Here is a 23945-nt window from a genome sequence, read left to right as displayed (position 1 = left end):
TGAACAAGAATTAGGACTTATATGAAATAAGAATAAACAGCACTCTCAGTAAGAGGCAAAGGGTTTAAAGAAGGAGGGCAAAATAAGTAAAATAAAACAAGATTTTATGCCAGGGTTATGTAGTTACTATTTTCAACGCTAAAATATTTTTTCCCAAAATAGGGAAGGATTCTGAGAGGATAGCAGAGAAGGTCAGTAAATTTCAAGCTCTCCACCTTTGTTTCCCCCCCAAAACAGAATAAATTTGTGCCTCAGGGTGAACAGAGACTCCAAGAAAATTCAGAAAAACTTGGGGCAGAATAGGGTCCTCCAGATTCAACCCAAGAATTTCTGAAGAAAAATCCTCATGTGGGGATTACCTTTCGTGAAGTACAAACACCTCCAACCTAGCTCCCCAGGAACATCAAGTGGGGATCCTTCAGGCAAGTGGGGTGTGGCTGGAGCCTCAGCAGGAACTACAAAGCTTTCACTTTCCCAACTGTTTGTTGAGTGGGGGGTTTGAATTCGTTTAGACAGAGTGAACCTCTTCCGCCTGGGAATGCCAGGTCCAGCAGGGCTACAGATGCAGCCCTGGGTGAGAAGGAAACAGCACACCGGGTGAATATAGAAGCAGTGGGGCAGGGATGCTGCTGGCTGTGGGCACTTGTAGGAGGGGGAAACTCTTGGTTTGGGGTTCCAGGTTAGAGAAGAGAGCTGTGATGAAACTAGAGGCACCCACACACACACCTAGTGATTAGAAGTGTTTACACTAACACTCATTTTTTAAAAAATGAACAGGCAAAGAATAAAGACTCCAACCAGAGAAACTTATTATAGGAATAGAAAAGACCGGGGTTCATCTCAAGAGCAAGACATCAAAGTCTAAAAAAAAAAGCTTTCTCCAAAGAGGAATACTCCCTTTCCAAAGAAAATTTATAGAACTCAAAAAAATAAAAAATAAAATAAAAATTAAATGAGAGACAATGAGGAAAAACTAAAAAAAATAAAAACCATCTAAGAAAAACAAGATTATTTTTTAAAATGTTAGCCAAGTAGAAAGGGAGATAAAGTCTTAAAAGATGAAAATAACTGTTTAAAAATTAAAATGGGGAGGGGCAGAGCCAGGATGGTGGAGAGGACCCATGCTTCTTTCTGATCTTCTCCCACGACCCTCAGCTAATTACCAAAACCAGTCTCTGAATTAGTTCTGGACTGAACTTGGAATGCAACCAAGAATAAACTACCCCGCTAAACTGAGCATTTTCTTCCAGAAAGAAGATGGTCATTCAATGAAACAAGTGAATTCCATTTATTTCTGATGAAAAGACCAGAGTCAAAAAGTATGACCCCAAATGTAGGATTCAAGAAAAGCATAAAAAGAAGGAAAGATAGGTGGCACAGTGGATAGAGCACCATCCCCTAAGTCAGGAGGACCTGAATTCAAATGTATTCTCAGACACTTCCTAGCTATGTAACCCTGGACAAATCATTTAACCCCAATTTGCCTCAGGAAAAAAAAAAAAAAGTAAAAAAAAAAACTCTTGAGAACTGTATTTCTGTTATGGGTATATATAAAGAGTGCATGTATAATTTGATTTTACTGTTGTAAAAAAGAAACTAGAGGTGAAAAGGGGTACCAGAAAAAGGAAAAAGTGGAGATAAAATGAGGGAAATTACATCTCATGAAAAGGAAAAGGAAACCTATTATATTTGAGGCAAAGAAGGAAAGGGGATAACATTGTGTGAATCTTACTCTCATCAGATTTGGCTCAAAGAGAAAATATTAGACAGAATTTTTCTTAGCAATTCATGGAACCTACACAAAAACTAACCATATATTAGGACATAAAGACCTCAAAATCAAAAGCAGAAAGGCAGAAACAGCAAATGCATTTTTTTCAGATCCCAATACAATAAAAATTACATTGAATAAAAAGCCAGGGGAAAACAGACCAAAAAGTAAATGGAAAGTAAATAATCTCCTCTTAAAGAGGAGTCAAAAGCAAATTATAGATACAATTAATAATTTCATCCAAGAGAATGACAATAATGAGACAATATACCTAAATTTGTGGGATGCAGCCAAAGTGATAAGAGGAAATTTTATATCTCTAGATATTTACTTGCATAAAGAAAGAGAAGATCAATGAATTGGGCTTGCAATTAAAAAAGCTAGAAAAAGAGCAAATTTAAAACCTCCAATCAAATACCAAACTTCAAAATTCTAAAAATAAAAGGAGAGATTATAAAATTGAAAGTAAAAAAAACAATTTCACTAATGAAAAGGAAATTAGAGCAATTATTATGAGTTATTCTGCCCAACTTTATGCCAATAAATTTGATAACCTAAGTGAGATGGAGGAATACCTACAAAAATACAGATTGCCCAGATTAACAGGGAGGAAATAAATTACTTAAATAGTCCAGAGGACTATTTAATTTATTACTTAAATCCCCAGGATCAGATGGATTTACATATAAATTCTACCCAACATTTAAAGAACAATTAAATCCAATACTATATAAACTATTTGAAAAAATAGGGAATGAAGGACTCCTACTAAATTCCTTTTATGACCCAGACATGTTACTGATACATAAATCAGGTAGGACAAAAACAGAGAAAAAAAATTATAGACCAATCTTCCTAATGAATATTGATGCAAAAATTTTAAATAAAATGACAGCAAAGAGATTACAGAAAATCATCCCAGGATAATATACAAAGACCAAGTAGGATTTATACCATGAATGGAGGACTGGTTCAATATTAGGAAAACTATTACCATAATTGATTATATCAATAACCGATTTAACAAAAACCATATGATTATCTCAATAGATGCAGAAAAAGCATTTGATAAAATTCAACACCCATTCCTATTATAAACACTAAAGAGTATAGGAATAAATGGATTTTTCCTTAAAATAGTCAGTGGCATCTATTTAAAACCATCAGCAAGCATCATATGTAATGGGGATAAACTGAAACCATTCCCAATAAGCTCAGGGTATGAAACAAGGTTGCCCACTATCACCATAACTTACACCAATACCAATATTATATTAGAAATGCTAGCTTTGGCAATAAGAGAAGAAAAAGAGATAAAGGAATTAAGAGTAGGTAATGAGGAAATCAAATTATCACGCTTTGCAGATAATATGATGGTATACTTAAAGAACCCCAGAGAATCAACTAAAAAGCTATTAGAAATAATCCACAACTTTAGCAAAGTTGCAGGATACAAAATAAATCCACGTAAATCATCAGCATTTTTATACATCATTAACAAAATCCAACAGTAAGACATACTAAGGGAAATTCCATTTAAAATAACTGTTGATAGTATAAAATATACTATCTGCCAAGGTAAAGTCAGGAACTATATAAGCAAAACTACAAAACACATTCCACACAAATAAATTCATATCTAAATAATTGGAAAAATATCAAATGCTCTTGGAAAGGTCAAGCGAATATAATAAAGATGACAGTACTACCTAAACTAATCTATTTATTTAGTATAATACCAATCAAACTCTCAAGAAACTATTTTACTGGCCTAGAAAAAAATAACAACAAAATTCATCTAGATGGAAGAACAAACAGTCAAGAATTTCAAGAACTAATGAAAAAAAAAAAAATGAAGGTGGCCTGGCTGTACCAGATCTAAAACTATATTATAAAGCAGTAGTCATCAAAACCATTTGGTACTTTAAAAGAAATAGACTAGTTGATCAGTGGAATAGGTTAGGTTCATAGGACAAAACAGTCCATAGCTATAGCAATCTAGTGTTTGACAAACCCAAAGACCTCAGCTTTTAGGATAAGAATTCACTATTTGACAAAAACTGCTGGGAAAATTGGAAACTTAGTATGTCATTGACCCACAATTAACATCATATACCAAGATAAGGTCAGAATGGGTTCATGATCTAAGCACAAAGAATGATATAAATTAGAAGAACATAGGACGGTTTACTTCTCAGACCTGTATAGGAGGAAGGAATTTGTGGCCAAAGAAGAACTAGAGATCATTAGATAATTCTGATTATAGTAAGTTAAAAAGTTTTTGTACAAACAAAATTAATGCAGACAAGATTAGAAGGGAAGCAATAAACTGGGAAAACATTTTTACATTCAAAAGTTCTGATATATAGAGAATTGACTCAAATTTATAAGAAATCAAGCCATTCTCCAATTGACAAATGGTCAAAGGATATGAACAGACAATTTTCAGATGAAGAAATTAAAACTATTTCTAGTCATATGAAAAGGTGCTCCAAATTGCTATTGATTAAACAAATGCAAATTAAGACATCTCTGAGATACCACTACTCACCTCTCAGATTGGCTAAGATGACAGGAAAAGATAATGACGAATGTTGATGGGGATGTGAGAAAATTGGGACACTGATACATTAATGGTGGAGTTGTGAACAAATTCAACCATTCTGGAGAGCAATTTGGAACTATGCTCAAAAAGTTATCAAATTGCGCATACCCTTGGACCCAGCAGTGTTACTATTGGCTTTATATCCCAAAGAGATCTTAAAAGAGGAAAAGGGATCCACATGTATAAAAATGTTTGTGGCAGCCCTTTTTGTAATAGCTAGAAAATGGAAACTGAATGGATGCCCATCAATTGGAAAATGGCTGAATAATTTATGGTATATGAATGTTATGGAATATTATTGTTCTATAAGAAATGACCAGCAGGATGACTTCAGAGAGGCCTGGAGAGACTTACATAAACTGATGCTAACTGAAATGAGCAGAACCAGCAGATTATACACGGCAACAACAAGACTATATGATGATCAATTCTGATGGACTTGGTTCTCTTCAACAATGAGTTGGTTCAAATCAGTTCCAACTTCCCATTAATGAAGAGACTCATCTACACCTAGAGAAGACTATGGGAACTAAGTGTGGACCACAACATAGCATTTTCACTCTTTCTATTATTGTTTGCTTGCATTTTTGTTTTCCTTCTCAGGGTTTTTTTTTTTTTTTTCCTAGATCCAACTTTTCTTGTGCAGCAAGATAACTTTATAAATATGTAAACATATATTGGATTTAAGACATATTTTAACATATTTAACATGTCTTGGACTACCTGTTATCTAAGGGAGGGGGTTGGGGGAAGAAGGGGAAAATGTGGAACAGAAGGTTTTGTAAGGGTCAATGTTGAAAAATTACCCATGCATATGTTTTGTAAATAAAAAACTATAATAAAATAACTTTTAAAAAATTTTAAATTGGGCAAGGAGAAAAGCCAGTGAAGCTATAAGAGACCAATAAATAATGAAACAGATAATAAAGAATGAGAAAATAGAACAGAATATGAAACACTTTATGTAAGTAAAACAAGAGATATGAAGAACATATGAAGACAAAATATTGAACTGACAGAAAGTTGCAACCAAAAAGAGAACCTTGACACAATAATGCAGGAAATAATCCAAGAAAATTGTCCTGGAGTGATAAAACAGGAGGAGAAAGTAGAAATATAAAAAATATCCATTAATCATCACCTCAAAGAGATCCTTTGAGTAAAACACATAGGAATATTATTGTCAAATTTCAAAACCTTAGCTCAAAGAGAAAATTTGGCAAGAAACAAGGAAAAAAAAATCTATATATGGTGATGCTACAATTAAAATCATACAGGAATTGGCAGTCCCCATAATAAAAGACCACAGAATCAAATCTATAGGCAATCAAAAAAACTAGGCCTGCAACCAAAAATATCATTATTTATCTAAATTATCCATAATATTGCATGGAAAAAAATGGACATTAAATGAACTTGCAGATTTTCAGAACTTTCTTTCAACCAAACTCAAACCCAACAGGAAATTTAACATGTATGAGCTAATATCCAAGTCAAATTTCAAAGAACTTAACATGGACAAATTGTGTCATGTTTTTTACACAGAAATGCACAATATATATTTAAGATTAACATCAGTAAATGGATAGTTCAAAAGGAAGGTTGGAACAGAGTTAGGATAAAAATAATAATTATGTTATATAAATGAGATACAGAGGAAGAATAGACAAAGAGGCATTAGAGGGAGGAGAAGGGCTCATAGTTCTGAAAACCTACTCATATCAGGAATGGGTAGATATGTATGCTTATCGATCTATGTATGTATACATACAGATATATGTATATGTGTGTGAGTCTATGGATGGATATTAATGTATATGTGTGTATATGGGGGGGAGCGAGTGTGTTGGTAAGTAAATGTGTGTGTGTATATATATGAATGTATATACATTTTAAAGATACACACACACACACACACACACACACACACATATATATATATATATGTACATATAACTGTGCTTATCTAGAGCCCATCTGGGCGAGGTGGCAGGAATGAAAGGGGGAAAAAAGAATTAAGTAAAAAAAGTACACAGCAGAGAATAAAAGAAAAATCTATAAGAAAGCAAAGATGGATTCTTATGAATATAATTTCTTCTACTATTATGTATTCTTTGTTGAATTGAAAATATATTTTGAATCCTCCCTGATGTTCTGCTGGGCACATGATAGTGTTCTACTCTTTTTTGTTTGTTTTATTTTCCTTTTCTGTCTTTCTTTTTTCTATTCTGTTGCTTTTTTTTTTAACAGAAATTTTAACTTTAAAAAAGATATCTTTCCCTCTTTCTCTCATGCTAAGGGCTATTTTCTAGAAGGTTGAGATTGTCATCAGTCTACAAATAAATAGACTATTTTACTACACTTTTTTACTCATTTGTGCTATATTAATATCCTTTCCCCTTGCTCATTTCTTTAGTTGCCTTACCTAAGCTTAATTGGTACCATTGAGTATTTCTATTGCTAGTACATGACAAAAGAAATGACAGCAGGCAGTAATTAACTGATGTCCAGAGTTGGCATGATGTCATTCCTTTTTGCCACACTGTGCTTTAATTTATAGCCTATTTTCATGTAGTTCTATTCAGTCAAAAAGAAATCTTCATATAACTAAAGTTTCTAATTTTAAAATTATGAAAATACATCCTGGGTTTTGCTTTCTTCTTTGGCATAAGACATTAGTCCTAAAGTTATGCTTTAATATATTTCTTTATAAGTAAAAGCTTTCTAAAAATGTAAGGATTAAAAAGATTTTAAGAACTATAGTTCTATTAAAGCATTTTGTATTTTATATATTTGTATTAAATTATGTGGGTATTTTCTCCTCCAGTGCAGTCAGTTTTTATGTGTTTCCATCTTGTTTAATAATCATCCATGTAGAAAGGAAGCACAAGACATTTCAGCACTACAAATATTACAAAATCAAGTAGAAAAAAATCTTGAAGAATATGAATATTTCAATCACCCAAATCATCACCACGATTGAATAGTTTTCTCAGTTCTGATACTTCTTGATGTTTCTGCAATATTTGCAGAATGTCTCTTTATCTTCTTCCTTCTCGATACACTTCTTTCTTTACTTTCATTATCATAATTCTCTGACAGCCTCTTTTCTGGTTCTTACTCTTCTCTATGATACTTTAATATAGTCATTTCTCCAGGTTATTATTGACTCTACCCCTTCAAAATTCTCATATTAAATATTTTTGCTACTTAAATGAGAGTTTTAAAATCACAATTCCAACATTTTACTGAATATGTGAATTCAATCTTATCACAAAGAATGTGAATTTTGCCCCTGCTATCATTATATCAATTCTCAGAGCTAGCACTTCAGGTTATACCCTTATTATCTCTTACCAAAAGTACTGCAATAGTTACCTAGCCAATCTCTCCTCCTACCTAAACATTGCAGTCAAATTAACTGCCCTAATACAAATCTTAGATGATATGACTATAATATAAAAATATCTTCTCAAATTCCCTAATCATGTTACTGCCTAGTCATCTTCACTCCTAAACTAGAGACCAATCTTTTTGACTCAGGAACTTCTGTCCTGGGGTCTGCCCTTAGGTCATTTACTTAACTAGTAAATGCTTCAACAACAGTAGAACATATTTAGATTAGCTCCAGCTATGTGGCAATTTATACTCTGTGAATCTTCTCATAAACTACCTTGAGACAATGTAAAAAATGAACTCTATTCTTATTCCTACTTTCTAGGAAATCATGATCAGATCAACTTTTCTTGCAATTGCTGCTAGAAAGGATGTGCCTGCTTCATTCTAGAAACCTTCCAAGTCAAAATATCCCTCCCTGGCTAACATTCTCCTATTTGTGCTTTAAATTATATATATTAAAAAAAAAAAACAGAAAAAGAAAATCATAAATAATGTAACCTCCTTAAAGGAAGTGATTGTTTCACTTTTACTTGTGCATTCCCAGGTCTTAGCAGAGAATTTAGTATGGGTTACACACTTAAGAAATGCATGCTTGATGGACTGATTTCTCAATTACTATCAATATTGTTTGCAGATCTCTTCACTAAAAACAATAAAGTAAAATTAAAAACCCAACATTTTTATTTATAAAAATAACATTCACTGGCAAACATATGTAGAAACAGAAACAAAAAATTATTGTATATAAAGACTATATATTTTTGAAAGTTGTTTTCTAAAAAGGTGAATATTAGCTTAAAATGTAAGTTAAAGAAAATCTTGCAAATATTGTTGTACATGCCTCATAATAAGAATATTCACTCACCCATCATTTGAACAAGTCAAAAATTCTTCCTTTATTTTGGGATGCCAGCAGCCAGCATTAAGCATTGCTGTGTGACCCTAAATAAATGAAAATAAATTTATGTTAAAAATGCAATCAGGCAATTGGCAAAGATATTAAAAGATAGGTAAAGTTAGTGTTGGAGAAGTTGTAAAATGAGAAGCATATCTGTGTATTATAACAAAGCTGTGATAATCTTTATAACAATTTGGAATTACAATAATAAAGTGATTAAAATATCTCTATACTCTTTTATTCATATTTTAGTAGAGTTTATATCCCAAGAAGGGTAGTAACAAGAAGAAATTCCTAATATACACCAAGATAATAAAAAGCATTTCTTTAGAAAGCAAAGAATTGAAAATAAGAAGGAAAACTGGGGAATGGCTAAATAAGAGATATGAATATAATGGAATATCACTATGTTGTAAGAAATTACAAATATTTTGAAATTAGTGAAACATGAAGAGATCTACAAGAAGTAAACAGAGGTAAGAAAATGATACACACAATAATCACAATAATGAAAATATTAAAAAAAAAAAAAAACAAAGTTAATGTTTCAAAGTTATAAAGAAGTAGCATGGCTTCACCCCACCTGTTTGCAGAAGTGCAAAAGTGTATATTGCAAATTATTTTCAAACTTTTGCTATGCATTTATCAACTTTGCTGATTTTTTTTCTTTAAAAATATTATTTTTATACAGGATAGCTCTCTGAAAGCAGAGCAGGAAAAGAGTACTGGGGAAAACTAGCAATTTTTTTAAAAGACATCAATTTTAAAAATTACTCAAAACAACAATGAATGAAAGAAAAAATTTCCATGCCTTTTGATCCAGAGATTCTATTACTAGTCATTCAAATAAAAAGAAAGGCCCTATAGATATCAAAATATTTATAGCAGCCCTTTGATACTCATCCATCTGGGAAATAGCTAAGTAAATTCTGGTACATGAATGTAATGTAATGTTATTATGCTAAAAAGCAAGAAATGTGATTAATATAAATAAGCATGAAAATATCTATATGAAATAATACCAAGTGAAGAGAGTTAAGAACGACTACTAAACAAGGGAAAATAACTGTTGTAAAATTGTAAGAATAAGCATGCTACAAAAATAATATATGAAACAATCCTTTCCCTTTCTCTCTGCAGAGCTGAGAGATGCAAGGTAGAGAGGCATGGATATAGGACATTGCAAATACTGTCATATTTTTAAATGAACTGATAGGTTTTTATCAATTTTTTTCCTCTTCATTCTCTTTTAAAAGAAATTATTTTTTTTACATGGAATGTTCCCTTAAAAGGGAAAAGTGGGAAACAAGAGGAAATTTAGGGGTTATAAAATAAAAGACATAAATATAACTGATTTTATGATATGTGAAAGCAATATATGTTGATATTCTATTAAAAATGATGAACAGGCTGATTTTAGAAGATTCTGGAAATATTTATATGAATTGATGCTAAGTGAAACAAGAAGAACCAGGAAAACATTGAACACAACAAGATGATCAAATATAATAGATTTGGCTCTTCTCACAAATTTCAGTAATCCAAGGCAGTTCCAATAAACTTTGTTTGGAAAATGGGATCAACACACACTATTTTCACCTTTTTTTTTTTATTCTGTTTTTTTTTTTTTCTTGTGGTTTTTCCTTTTTGTCCTGATTTTTCTCTCCTAACATGACTCATATGAAAATGAATGTACACATATAACCTAAAAAATAATAATAATAAATTCTCTAAATGGGAAGAAGACAAAAACATATATAACTGATTTCTGAAGTTCAGACACAGTTTTCTTTTAATTAGAGATTCTAGGTCTCAAAAAAGTATAAAAGATATGTTAAAAGGTTAACCTTAGAGCTTAGAAAAACATGGGAAGTCTGATGTGAACTGATGCAAAGTGAAGTTACCAGAACAAAACATTGTATGCAGTGATGACAATACTATAATAATGATCCAGTGTAAAGCACTTAGCTACTCTGATTAATACAATGATGCAAGATACTTCCAAAGGACTGACTCATAATAAAAAATGTTATCTATCTCCACAGAGAGGTCTATTGAACTGAGTGCAAATTGAAACATAATTTCTTACTTTTTCTTTTTTTTAAATTATGTCTCATATGGAAATATATTTTGCATGACTTCACATGTATAACTAATATCATAATGCTTATCTTAATGTGTGGGGAAGGAGATAGGAGAGAAGAAATTTAAACCCAAAAGCAACAGAAATGGAGAATGAGGTAGGGAAACAGAGGGAATCATAAGAACTTTACTCTCATTTGACTTCAAAAATGATGGTTTACATGCAGAGAAACATTCACATAGAGTTAGGAATGACACCATCAGCACCACCCATGCAGCAGCTTTGTTCATCTATGACAAGATTATAAAAGGCACTAGTTAAAGCTAAAAATGAAGGACAGGATACATCTGATTTTAAAACAGAAGCACACCCTGTGATTGAAGAGTTTGACTCTTCAGGTCAAGAAAAAAGAAGATACACTCCTTTTAAGCTGGAAATTATCAAAGATCTGAAAAAGGCTTGCACTCTTTATGGGTCTACATCTTCTTATGTTAAGATGTCATTAGAGAATTTGGCTTATGAAAATTTTAACCCCCAGTGATTGGAAATCTATAGTAAAGACATGTTTAGACCAAGGCTCATCCAGAGAACTGCCAGAAAGCTAGCCAGGACATTATAATCAATAATTAATTGATTTAACTATGATAAGCACTGTGGTGGAGTATCTACAGAGGTCCTTTCAAAGTCAAGAAGACCTGGGTTCAAGTCCTACCTTTTACAATACTAACTATAGGACCCAGGGCAAGCTACCTCATGTGTCAGAGGTCCAAGCATTAAGAATAAACCTATTAAAATGTCTATCTACATTACTAAATGGTTTTCCTCACCAGGAACTCCCTATGGTACTGAAATCATAGGTTTGTTTAAAAAAAAGTCTGTTACTGCTTTTTTTTAAAGCCTATAAAAACACATTATATGCAAAGTCTCATTATTATGAATATATAGCAATTCCATAATAAAAGTTTGGCAATATTTTTGTCCATTACTTTATAACAAAATATTTTGAAGATATGCTTAAATTACTCATAGCTATCAATTCACTCTCACATATAATTTTTTTTGGGAGACGGATGGTCTTGTTTTCATTTGGAAAGGGAATTCTCACTGAATAAATTCCCTCTCCCAATGAAAATCAGCAACTGCTTTGCAGTTTAGAGTCTTAAGAGAGTTGTTTAGGCAACTAAGAGATAAAATGATTGACCCAGGATCTCATAGGAATCCTAGTTTTTGCCAAAAACTAGACTTGAACCCTGGTCTTCCTAACTAAAGCTCTCTATTCATTTTGCCACTTTGCCTCAAAAAAATTTTTATCGCAGCAACCAGTCTTACTACTAAAATTTATAGAAAGTCTTTAGACATCCTCATCAATTCTACAACCAAAAATGCTTAAAAAATAATAAAAAGATATCATAAGAGTATATACCCACAGTAAAAATACATGTAACATACTCATTAGGCCTTTTAAAAAATAAAAGATTGGACAAACACAGAGACTATTCCTCAACAAAACAGTGTCTTTCTAAGGTTTCAAGAAAAAAATGCAATTTTTGCTTTCTCTTAAATACTGATGGCTGATTATACTGAGAGGAAAATGGAAGATCAGGTTAAAATTAGCAACTCAAAACTGGAGTCTTTCACTAACTTCTAAGATTAATGTGGAAAGGATGAGGGTTGGTCCTGGGAAAATTTGGTCTTATTCTGTAAGTGTGTTCCATTTCTCTAGGAAAATAGCTTTCAAATTTACTTGAAATTCCAAAATTATTTGCTAAATTAATGAAAAAGAAGAGACTCCATGTACTGGTGTTATAGATAAAAAAGATACTTTTCATTTCAATCATCACATTTAAGAAAATAGGATGCTCTTCATGTTTATCAAATACTTAACTTGGCTCATAATAGGGACTTGAAAATTTATAGATTTGATTTGAAAAAGTTTTCTAGAAAACAATGTACAAGACAAATTTCAAATATATAAATGATTTAGAAATAAAGGTTCACATGAAACAATAAAGCAAGGAAGGAAATCTTGAATAAATTATGGACATGAGAAGGTTATATGACCAAATACAGGATAAAGAAGATCATAGTATTTTAAATACATAAAACTGAAAAACTTTTACAAAAAGAAACAAAAAGTAGTTTAAAATTAGAAGTAAATGAGTTAACTGACCAAAAAAAAACTTTGGAAGCAAATTTTTCCAATAAAGATTTAATATTTAAGTTACATAAAAAAACTGAATCAAATATAAAATGATGACAGCCATTTCCTGATAATTTTTTTCTTACTGAGTTTTTTCAATAACATCTTTAAATTTTTCAAAATACATGCAAAGATAATTTTCAACAAAATTCATCCTTGCAAAACCCTAAATTTTTCATCCTCCTTTCCCGATTCCTCTCCAGATAGCAACTAATCTAAGTTAATTAAACATGTACAATTTTTCTAGACACATTTCCACATTTACCATGCTGCATAAGAAAAATCAGATCAAAAGAGGAAAAAATGAGAAAAAAAAAACAAGCAACCAAACAACAAAAACAGTGAAAATATTATGCTGGGATTCAATATTCATAGTCTTCTCCCTAGATGCAGATAGTTCTTTCCATCCTAAGACTACTGGAATTGCTTTGAATCACTTCATTGTTAAAAAGAGTCAAGTCCATCACATCACATATTCTTATTGTTTCTGTATACAGTATTCTTTTCGTTCTAGCTATCTTAGCATCAGTTCATATGTCTCTCCAGGCTTTTCTGAAATCATCGTGTGTAATGGGCTGAGGCTTGATTTGATGCACTGAGGTCCCAAGCGCATGAGGCTAAATAGTAATTGGACCATATTCTATTAATATATAAGCTTGGAAAAAGAATGGCCCCCGACCACTCTTTGTGCAAGTCCTGATGTGTTGTATAGGAAATGACGATTTTGGTGGGTGAAGGCAGGGGGGTGGAAAAGGAAGGGGAAGGAGAGACTGGGAGCATTTTTGCAATGGCAATTACGATGGCTTTTCAGCTCAGGTCTCTCTCTGCTAGCTGGCTTCCTGTTGCAACTGCCCATATTGCTATCACACTCTTTTTTCACCTCTTCACTTCAATAAAGATTGAAGATTTTTCCCTTAACCTGAATTCCTGACTCCGGTTGATTTTAAATACGCGGTCATTACATTTGGCGCCCAAGCGTGGGAACCAAGGATCCTACTTTCACTGAAGAAGTCTCCAGTGACCGGGAACTTAGGTGAGTATAAGACAAACAGGGAACTTATTTTCTTAAACACTAAAGCAGTAACTTTTTGGCTGAAATGGGACAGATCCTAGGTAAAGATTCTCCATTTCCCCTCCCCCAACCCCCCCAACCCCAGCCCCATCCAAGAGTGGTGCTATAGAAAGCCCACTTAAGCTGATAGAAGATCAATGGCTACTTGTAACTTGGGAACAGGCAGCCAAACTTCTGGGTACATTAAAACGCACCTCCTCTTGGTTCTTAGAGGAAGAGCAAATCTCCTTAGATAACTGTGCATTGCTTGGTCAACAGCTCTCCGAATATAACAATGAAAATGGTCCTCATTCAATTTCCTTTGAGACATTCTATTTATACAATATGATACAGCTGGCCTTAAGATACCATATAAGTTCTAGGAGAAAAGGAAAAAACTCTAGGAATAGTCAAATGCGGAAGCCTGAGATATAAAGGAGGAAGACAAAGAACAGATTAATGGCCATATCCCCACAGGGCATGGAGACTTAAGTGAGGCTCAAGGGTGTGGTGAATCTGAGGCAGCTTCAGCCCCACCTGAAGAGCAGGTAATTGGCTCTCCTCCATCAACTCCACCCTCTGGGATGGAGGGAGAAGGGGTAGTGGGGGGGACAGTGACAGCACCAGCACCTCCCCCCCAGCATCCAGCACCTCACCTCCTGCATCCAGCTGCTCCTTTGAGTAGATTGCAAAAGGGACTAATTAAGGCCAAAGAGGAAGGGAGAAATGTATTGGAATTTCAACACCACATTTTTCCCGTTATTCAACAGTTTAATTCTTCAGGTCAAGAAAGTAGAAGATAATCTCCTTTTGATATAGATATCCTCAAAGACCTGAAAAAAGCTTGCATTCTTTATGGGGCTACATCAGCTTATGTTAAGATGTTATTACAGAATTTGGCTTTTGAAATCTTGACCCCTAATGACTGGAAATCTATAGCAAAGATATGCATAGAACCTGGACAAAACTACTTGTGGCTTTCTGAATATAGTGAGCTCTGTAGGACACAAGCCCAACAAAATAGTCAAAGTGGAGTTCATGCTGCAATCACCTGTGACCTACTAACAGGTGTAGGTCCTTATGCAGATGTCGCAGTACAGATTAATTATTTTATAGCATCATATGAGCAAATTGCAGCTAATGCTATCAAAGCATGGGCTTCTCTCCACAATAAAGACGACAAGGGTGGGGCCTTCACAAAAATAACACAAGGGCCAAATGAACCCTTTGCTGACTTTGTGGAATGTTTACAGACAGCTATCACAAGAACAAATGGAGAAAATGCAATAACAGACATTTTGATAAGGCAACTTGCTAAGGAAAATGCTAATGAGGTTTGCAGAAGAATTATACTAGGACTGCGCAAGGATGCTCCTTTAGAGGAACTCCTAAGATGCTGTGCCACAGTGAACACAAATGCCTTTTATAGCCAGGCTATGATGCAGACTTCCCAAAATCTAAACATGGGGAGACAGAGTCCCTTCGGGCAAGGGACTTCCAGAGAAACTCATAGATGCTTTCAGTGTGGAAAACTAGGGCATCTGAAAGCTCAATGTTGGTATAGAGATAGAATGGGAAAACAAGGTGGGAGAACAAGACTCAGTACCCCATGTCCAAAATGCAACAGAGGCTTCCATTGGGCCTCAGAATGTAGATAGATTCAGGGAAATGGGATGAGAGGCCCAGCCCCAGGGCCCAAGGCAAAAAAACACTTGGGGCATGATGGCAGCCAACGGTGCACCCAGAGAGTGCCTAGAAGTCCAGTACCCAGACATGACCAATCAGCCAGAAAGCCATATGATGGGAGAAGAGGATTACACAGTCAACCAGCCAGGAAGCAACCTGATGGCAGAAGGGAATTACAATTGGGGAGAATAGAGCTGTATGCAGCTGGGACAACTGAGATACCCCCTGGAGAGGTGAAATCTGTTCCTCTCCAGCATATGGATCCCTTACCTCCAGGCACAGTAGGCTTGACCATTTCACCTCCTTTTTGTCCATACAAAACAGTGTCCATCCACACACTGATGTGGGAAACTGGGGAATGTGTAGATAATATCCCAGTCACTAATACAGGTATACAATGTGTGACTTATCACCCAGGAGAGGTAGTAGCATCAGGTTTACTCATACAGAATCCTAATAAGCAACCTGGTGATACTCACCCAGATTCTGACTCCAGACCACAAAATCCAGAAATATACTGGACAGCAGCTGTAACAGCTGACCGACCTATGCTCACGATCTCTATATAAATGGCCTACCATTGGAAGGATTGGTGTAGATCGTACAGTTATTAAAGGTGCCAATTGGCCCAGTCACTGGCCAAAGATTAAAGCAGACACCTATATGTCTGGTGTAGGGGGATCAATAGCAGCTGAAGTTAGTGCTGCCCCTATGAGATGGACTTTTGAAGGCAAAACAGGAGTTTTTACTCCTTTTATAGTTGAAAAAATCCCTATCAATCTGTGTGGAAGAGACGTTTTACAACAATTAGGGTTAAAAATGAGTACTTCAGTTTTTTAAGTAGGGCTGCTGTTGAAGGCCTGCCAACACTTTCACCTGTTCCTATCCAATGGAAAACTGATACACCAGTGTGGATAGAACAGTGGCTCTTAGGTAGTAATAAAATTCAGGCCTTATTAAATATAGTACAGGAGCAGCTTGAACAAGGGCATTTACAGCCTTCTCTAAGTCCTTGGAATTCCCCAGTGTTCGTTGTAAAAAAGAAATCGGGAAAATGGAGGATGTTGACTGATTTAAAGAAAAGTAAATGAACAGATGGAAACTATGGGAACTCTTCAGCCTGGACTTCCATCTCCTACTCAATTGCCTACAGAGTAGCCTCTTTGGGTCATCAATATTAAGGATTGTTTCTAGTCTATCCCTCTGGATAAGGAGGATATGAAAAGATTTGCCTTTTCAGTGCCCAGCGTTAACTTAGCTGAACCTTATAAAAGATATGAATGGACAGTTTTGCCACAGGGAATGAAAAACAGCCCCACTATGTGTCAAATGTATGCTGCTCTTGCTCCAATAAGAAAAGCATTTCCAAAAGTTATGCTATTACATAGGAACAAATGCTAGAAGCATGTCTACAAAAGACCATAGAAACACTAAGATACTACAAATTATACATAGCTGAAGAGAAAATTCAAAGACATGCTCCTTTTCAATATTTAGGATATTGAAGGTGCTTACAGTACAAAAACTGTCCTTAAGAACAGAGAAGCTAAACACCTTAAATGATTTTCAGAAATTGATAGGAGATATCCAATGGATGCGACCAGTGTTAGGCTTGACTGCCTATCAGTTACAACCATTATATGACATTTTAAGGGGAGACAGTGCTTTAAATTCACCACGCCAGCTTACAAAAGAAGCTCAAGAGGCTTTGAGAAAAGCTGAACTGGCTTTATCCAATGTGGTTGAAAGAGTCACTCAAAAATATCAGTTTTTGCCACACAAGAGGCACCCACAGCAGTCCTTCATCAAGGAGACAGTGTGATAAAGTGGGTGAACCTCCTGGCACAACCAGAACAAAGCCTTACTCCTTACCCAGTGCTTGTGGCTAGAATTTTTTTAAAGGCCATTAAGCAAGTGGTACAATTATCTGGGGCAAGACCTGATAAGATATACACCTTTCACACCAATACACAAATTAATGTGTGTTGTGAGACCATCCCAGAGTGGCAAATTTTATTAGCCATGGCTCCAAATTTTATACATGGGTCTCCATTAAAGATAACCAGACTTTTACATAATTGGCGATGGATTCTTGAAGAAAAAGTTTCTAAAGTTCCTCTTAAAGGACCAACTATCTTTACAGATGCATCCAAACATAATATTTGTGCTGTATACTCTCATGACTTAACTATAAAGAGAGTAGTCAGAACTCCTTTTCAGTCCACTCAGCAGAACGAATTATATGCAATCATGTTAGCTCTCACTTATTACCCAGGAGACATAAATATAATATCTGATTCAGCCTATTCAGTAGGTGTGGTACAAAGAATTGCCACAGCCCAAATAAAATTTGCAGCTTCTAATATATATCAACTCTTTAAGGAACTTCAGGAGCAAGTGAGAAAACATCCAGGTAAGATTTATAAACATCCAGGTAAGATTTATATCTTGCATGTCCACTCGCATAGTAGACTCCCAGGCCCTATTTTTGATGGGAATTCAAAGGCAGATAGCCTTTTAACTATGTTAGCCAGTACGCCTTTATTTCAGGAGGCCCAGGAATCCCATTCTAAATACCATCAGGCTGCCCAAAATACGATTTGGGATAATAAGAGAGGAAACTAGGAGCGTAGTAAAAAGCTGTATAGCTTGCCTTCCTTTCCACGCTCCTACACTGCCTCCAGGGAAGAACCCTCGTAGTTTGAGTCCCAATGAAATCTGACAAATGGATGTGACCCATTATAAATCTTTCAGTCATCTGTCTTTTATCCATGTTGTGGTAGACACCTTTTCAGGATTCACTTTTGCCATACCAGCAGCAAAAGAGACAGCCCGAGTGGTCACTGAATTCCTCATGGAAGCATTTGCCATTATGGGAGTGCCACAAGCAATAAAAACAGACAATGGTCCTGCATACACCTCCAAACATTTTGCACACTTTTGTGCACAGTATAAGATTTTACACACCACTGGCATACCCTTTAATCCTCAAGGACAGGCAATAGTAGAGAGGAGAAACAGAGACATTAAGACGCTCCTCCAAAAACAAAAGAAAGGGGGAGCCACAGGTAACCCTAGAGAACTACTAAATCTAGCACTTTATACTATTAACTTCTTGATTTTTGACAAAGATGCACTGGCTCCGGCAGACAGGTTTTATAACCCAACGGAAGGGCAATGTCCAGTGCGAGCAGCTCCACTATCTTTAGATAATCGCCAGGTGATGTGGAGAGACTCAGAAAGTGGTGAATGGAAGGGACCAGATAGGTTAACTGCTTGGGGGAGAGGGTTTGCTTGTATCTCTACAGGTGGAGAAGGAATCAGATGGGTGCCAACGAGCCATATTCGCCTTGTCCATCGCAGAGAGATGGAGCAGACCCTTGAAACGAAGGAGAAGACCCAAGAAACATTGGGTGGTTCTGTTGCTGATTGTGCTCACCATTGAAAGAGTGTGGCAGTTATGGCGTTTGATTCATGGACATAGAAAATCGTTGGACTTCAAAACCCTCAGAAATCATTGGATTCTCTGAGACATTAGATTGTTGTAGGACTTTAAATCCCTCAGGAATCATTGGATTCTTTGAGACATAAGACTTGAAAGCCCTCAGGAATCATTGGATTTTCTGAGAAATGATAAGACTGTTACAGGACTTCAAAATCTGCTGGAATCATTGGATTCCCTAAAACATAACAAGACTTTTGCTGGACTTCAAAAACTTGGGGGGATCATTGGATTCCCTGATATGTGAAGCAATGGACAATAGATTGGTTTTGGACTATCTCTTGGCTGCTGAAGAAGATGTATGTGTGACTGCTGTTTACATACTCTCCTTCTAGGACTTCTGGCAATCTTTTACATCATAATGTTGATTTATATTGTTTGTTATACCATTACTTGGGTGTATAATTCATGTTTGTTATATCACATCAAGCCTGCACTGACTGTGGGGAGAGTCATCACTAATAGCCTCTGCATTATTGCTATGTGCTTGTGTAATACCTCCCATGCTGATGGGTTTGTGCATAATAAGACCCTTCAGCCCAGAAACCTGCTGGCAACCCCCACTTCCCTTTGGTGCTTTTCATCTCCCTTCCTGAGAAGTCAGGAGGGTCGTGATCACCTCCTTTTCAGTGCTTTCATCTCCTTTCCTGAGAAGTCAGGGAGGGTGTGATCACCTCCCCTTGGGGGCTCTGACCTCCCTGAGGAGTCAGGGATGGCATGACCATCTGTGTTCTAAAACAAAAGAAAACGGGAGATGTAATGGGCTGAGGCTTGAGTTGATGCACTGAGGTCCCAAGCACATGAGGCTAAATAGTAATTGGACTATACTCTATTAATATATAAGCTTGGAGAAAGAATGGCCCCCGCCCACTCTTTGTGCAAGTCCTGATGTGTTGTATAGGAAATGACGATTTTGGTGGGTGGAGGCAGGGGGGTGGAAAAGAAAGGGGAAGGAGAGACTGGGGGCATTTTTGCGATGGCGATTGCGACGGCTTTTCACCTCAGGTCTCTCTCTGCTAGCTGGCTTCCTGTTGCAGCTGCCCATATTGCTATCGCAATCTTTTTTCACCTCTTCAATAAGATTGAAGATTTTTCCCTTAACCTGAATTCCTGACTCTGGCTGATTTTAAATACGCAGTCATTACAATTGTGCTGATCATTTCTTACAGAACAATAATATTTCATTACATTCATATACCATAACTTATTCAGCCATTCTCCAATTGATGGGCATCCACTCAGTTTATAGTTCTTTGCCACTACAAAAAGAGTTGCTACAAACATTCTTGCACATATGGGTTCTTTTCCTTTTTTTATGATCTCTTTGGGATACAGACCCAGTAGAGACACTGCTGAATAAAATTTTCATAGTCCTTTGGACATAGTTCCAAATTACTCTCCAAAATGATTGGATCAGTTCACAACTCAACCAACAATGTATTAATGTTCCAGTTTTACCACATCCCCTCCAAAATTTATCATTATCTTTTCCTATCATGTTAGCCAATCTGTGTGAAATGTTAAGTCAGAGCTGTCTTAATATGTATTTCTCATTTTTTCATATGACTAGAAATAACTTTTAATTTCTCCATCTAAAAATTGTCTGCTCATATCCTTTGATCATTTATCAATTGGGGAATAACTTGTATTCTTATAAATTTTCTATATATTTTTAAAAGAAGGACTTTATGAGAAACATTGGATATAAAAATATTTTATCCGTTTTTTTCTTCCCTTCTAATGTAAGCCATCCCAATAGATAACTTGACAAAGGACAGGAACAGGTAGTACACAAAGGAAGAAATCTAAGTTATAACAAATGTGAAAAATTTCTCCAAAACCTTAATTTTATTAAAATGATTCCATGTTTCTATCTTACTTGAACAGTGTGAAGATATCAGCTCAACTAAAAAATGAATCCATAACTGAAGCCTCATCAATGTGCTATTTTAATTTTTAAAACTAGACAGACATAGTTCTCTCTTAATCAGACTGGCAAAAATGAGGGGAAAAAATGACAGTTGTTGAAAAATTTGCAGGGAAATAGGGATATTTGACTAATACATTTTCAGTTATGTCCAATATGTAAATTTTTTTTCTTTCTTTTCTCCCAATAGCAATAAGGTTACCAAAAGTAGAAAAAAATGAGGAAAGAAGGTTACTGAGACATTTTCTGGAAAGAAAGAAGGAAAGTCGATAAGAAACACAGAGCAGGACAGCTTTGAAAATAACAAATTGAGTTTATTATATACTTAAAAAGAAAAGTAAGCCCATTTGCTGTTTCATATATAATTCTCTTTTTATGTTCAACTTTGTATGTGAAAATACCTATCTTATTAGGTATTTGTGTTCAGAATAAAATACATTTTTTTAAAATTTCAAAAAATGTTTAAAAAGGAAATACACTTAGTCACTGACAGTAACAACTATACAGTACATAGGGTCAAGAACACTAAGCTGTTATTATATAGCAAGTATCTGAGATCTTCCCACCATGAATGATGACACAATCTGGTAAAGGTAGGTGCAAGAATGATACTAAAGCACAGGAATGTTAAGTGCCTCTCTGTTTAAAAAGTGATTAAAAATGAGTCATGAAGAAAAGCAAATTCAGCCAAAGATTCTCAAAGAGATCTAAATAGAAAGAGGCATGCCTCATATTAATGGAAAAAAATTTCAAGTGAAAATTAGAAACTAAATCCTCTCTTTGATCAAATTAACTGTCTTGTCCATCTTTTCATTTAATCTTACTAGATGTCCTCATTTAAGAGTCTCTCCTTATGCTAAGTATCCTTTTAGTATCAAGGACTTAATCTGAAATTCACCTTCCAGAGAGAGTAACATTTTTTATGGCATTTCTCCCTTCAAAGAAAGGAGCTTTTAAAGTTATTTTCCCAAAAGTTATCAGATCCAATTGTAGTCATTTTTGGCCAACATAATTGACTTGAAAGGCTGCTATCTGGGACCACTGAACAGGGTGAAGCTAACTGGCTGAAGTAAGAAATTAATCCATAACTGTGGTCTCATTAATGTGCTCTTCTAATTTTAAAAGCCAAATATACAGATACAGGCCTTTCTTAATCAGAATTAATAAATAAAAACAAAATTTATTATAAGATCATTGCCAGTTCCTAATAAAAACCAAACAAAAACATCAAGAAACAAAGGCCAGATCTAGGTAAGGAAGTAGGCCTGTCAGATTCTGGATAGAATCAAAAAATAACAATAATCAATAGATCTGCTGGGTCCTCAGGGTTGCAGATGGTGCCAACATGAATCAACATCAACAAGGGAATTCTAATGCTGGGCTTTGGACATCTCTGAAACTAGTACCATACTTCTTTCATAACTAGACATAAGAAAAAGTTGTGAGTGAAAAATTAAAGTTCTCTATCTTCTTAATTATCATTTTTTAACTTACTGAAGGCATCTTAAATTATCAGGAGTGGACCAAAAAAAAAATGTCTTGCAAATTTTCTGGAAATAACTAAGACTATCAAAATAAGACTTTATTTAAGAAATAGAATTTTTGCAGAAATTGAGTGGCTACTCTATAGGTATGAGTGAGATACATATTTCATATTTATCTTATATTCTTTATGTAAGAAACTCATTGTCTTATTTTCAAAACAACAGTAATATGTTCAAAATAATGTACTCAAATTCTTTTTTTCTCTTCTTTTCCTTTTTTCAGTAATGTCCTCAAATTCAAATAAAATCATCTTATAAAAGTACATAATTTTAAAACCCCTATCCATCCATTGAAAGAAAGAGGAGAGGGGGAGGGAGGAAGAAAGAGAGGAAGAAAGGAATGGAGGAAGGAGAGAGGAAGGAAGAAAGGGAGGAAGGGAAGGAGGAAGGGAAGAAGGAAGGGAGGAGGGAGGAAGGCAGGAAGGAAGGGAGGAAAACAAAACATTTAAGCAAAGTCAATAGTATATAATTTTAAGGAATTTGATCTATCTAGTCATTCTCTATATTATTTGGAACTACTCAAGAAAATTCTTATATTATTGCTATATCTTGACATTGACAGCCTAATTTTCAAGACAATTGTACTCATTTGTAGCAACAAATTCAACTTCAATTCAGTTATTTTGCCATATTCAACTCTTTGTGACCTCATTTTTTAAGCAAAGATACTAGACTGGTTTGCCATTTCTTTCTCCAGCTATTTACCTGATGAGGAAACTGACGAGACAAACAGGATTAAGTAACCTGCCCAGAATCACACAGTTGGTTAGTAAATGAGACCAGATTTGAATTCAAAATGAATTGTTTTCATTGCAGGCCCAATAGTCTTCTAGCTGCCCAAGATAGTTGTACACATTATCCACACAGAATTTCATTCTCTGGAATGGTCAAACAATACAAGTTAAAAGTTATCTCCTTAAAGGTGATTGACCTGAAGTGCTCACTTCAAAAAATGAAAGGATGGGAGTTTTGTCCTAAAAAAGAGCATAGGGTGCAAATACTCTCACTATCAGAACATACATTCAAAGCTGTTTTCTTAGTAGAAGTGATAGACCACTTTGTATAAAACCATTTTATGCTGTAACAAATGGAATGGCAAGATAAAATGTAATTGCAGAAGTTTTATTCCTCTTTGAAACTAACTGGGCTATCTAGTTATTACATTTATCACTTATCTCCTCTTTAAAAATATGTTGCCTAATCAACTCCTGATTCCAATTTTCATTCAGTTGTCTCATCAAATAATTAAAATCCAAGCTTCCTGCTTTCTCCAAAGTCT

At 34.9% G+C, this 23945-nt stretch overlaps 1 protein-coding gene across 2 annotated transcripts in view; it reads right to left on the bottom strand.

The window, feature by feature from the left end:
* Window positions 1–23945, bottom strand: part of WDR70 (WD repeat domain 70) — a 382013-nt gene that overhangs the window by 270414 nt on the left and 87654 nt on the right. For both annotated transcript variants that reach the window (XM_051990074.1, XM_051990064.1), the window contains exon 9: window positions 8641–8717. In XM_051990074.1, the coding sequence (XP_051846034.1) occupies window positions 8641–8717 (77 nt within the window). The remainder of the gene's footprint in view (window positions 1–8640; window positions 8718–23945) is intronic.

Source organism: Antechinus flavipes, chromosome 1, assembly GCF_016432865.1.
Source record: "Antechinus flavipes isolate AdamAnt ecotype Samford, QLD, Australia chromosome 1, AdamAnt_v2, whole genome shotgun sequence".
NCBI lineage: Eukaryota > Metazoa > Chordata > Mammalia > Dasyuromorphia > Dasyuridae > Antechinus > Antechinus flavipes.
The sequence above is the reverse complement of the archived record's forward strand: the minus strand, read 5'-3'. Positions and strand labels throughout refer to the sequence as shown.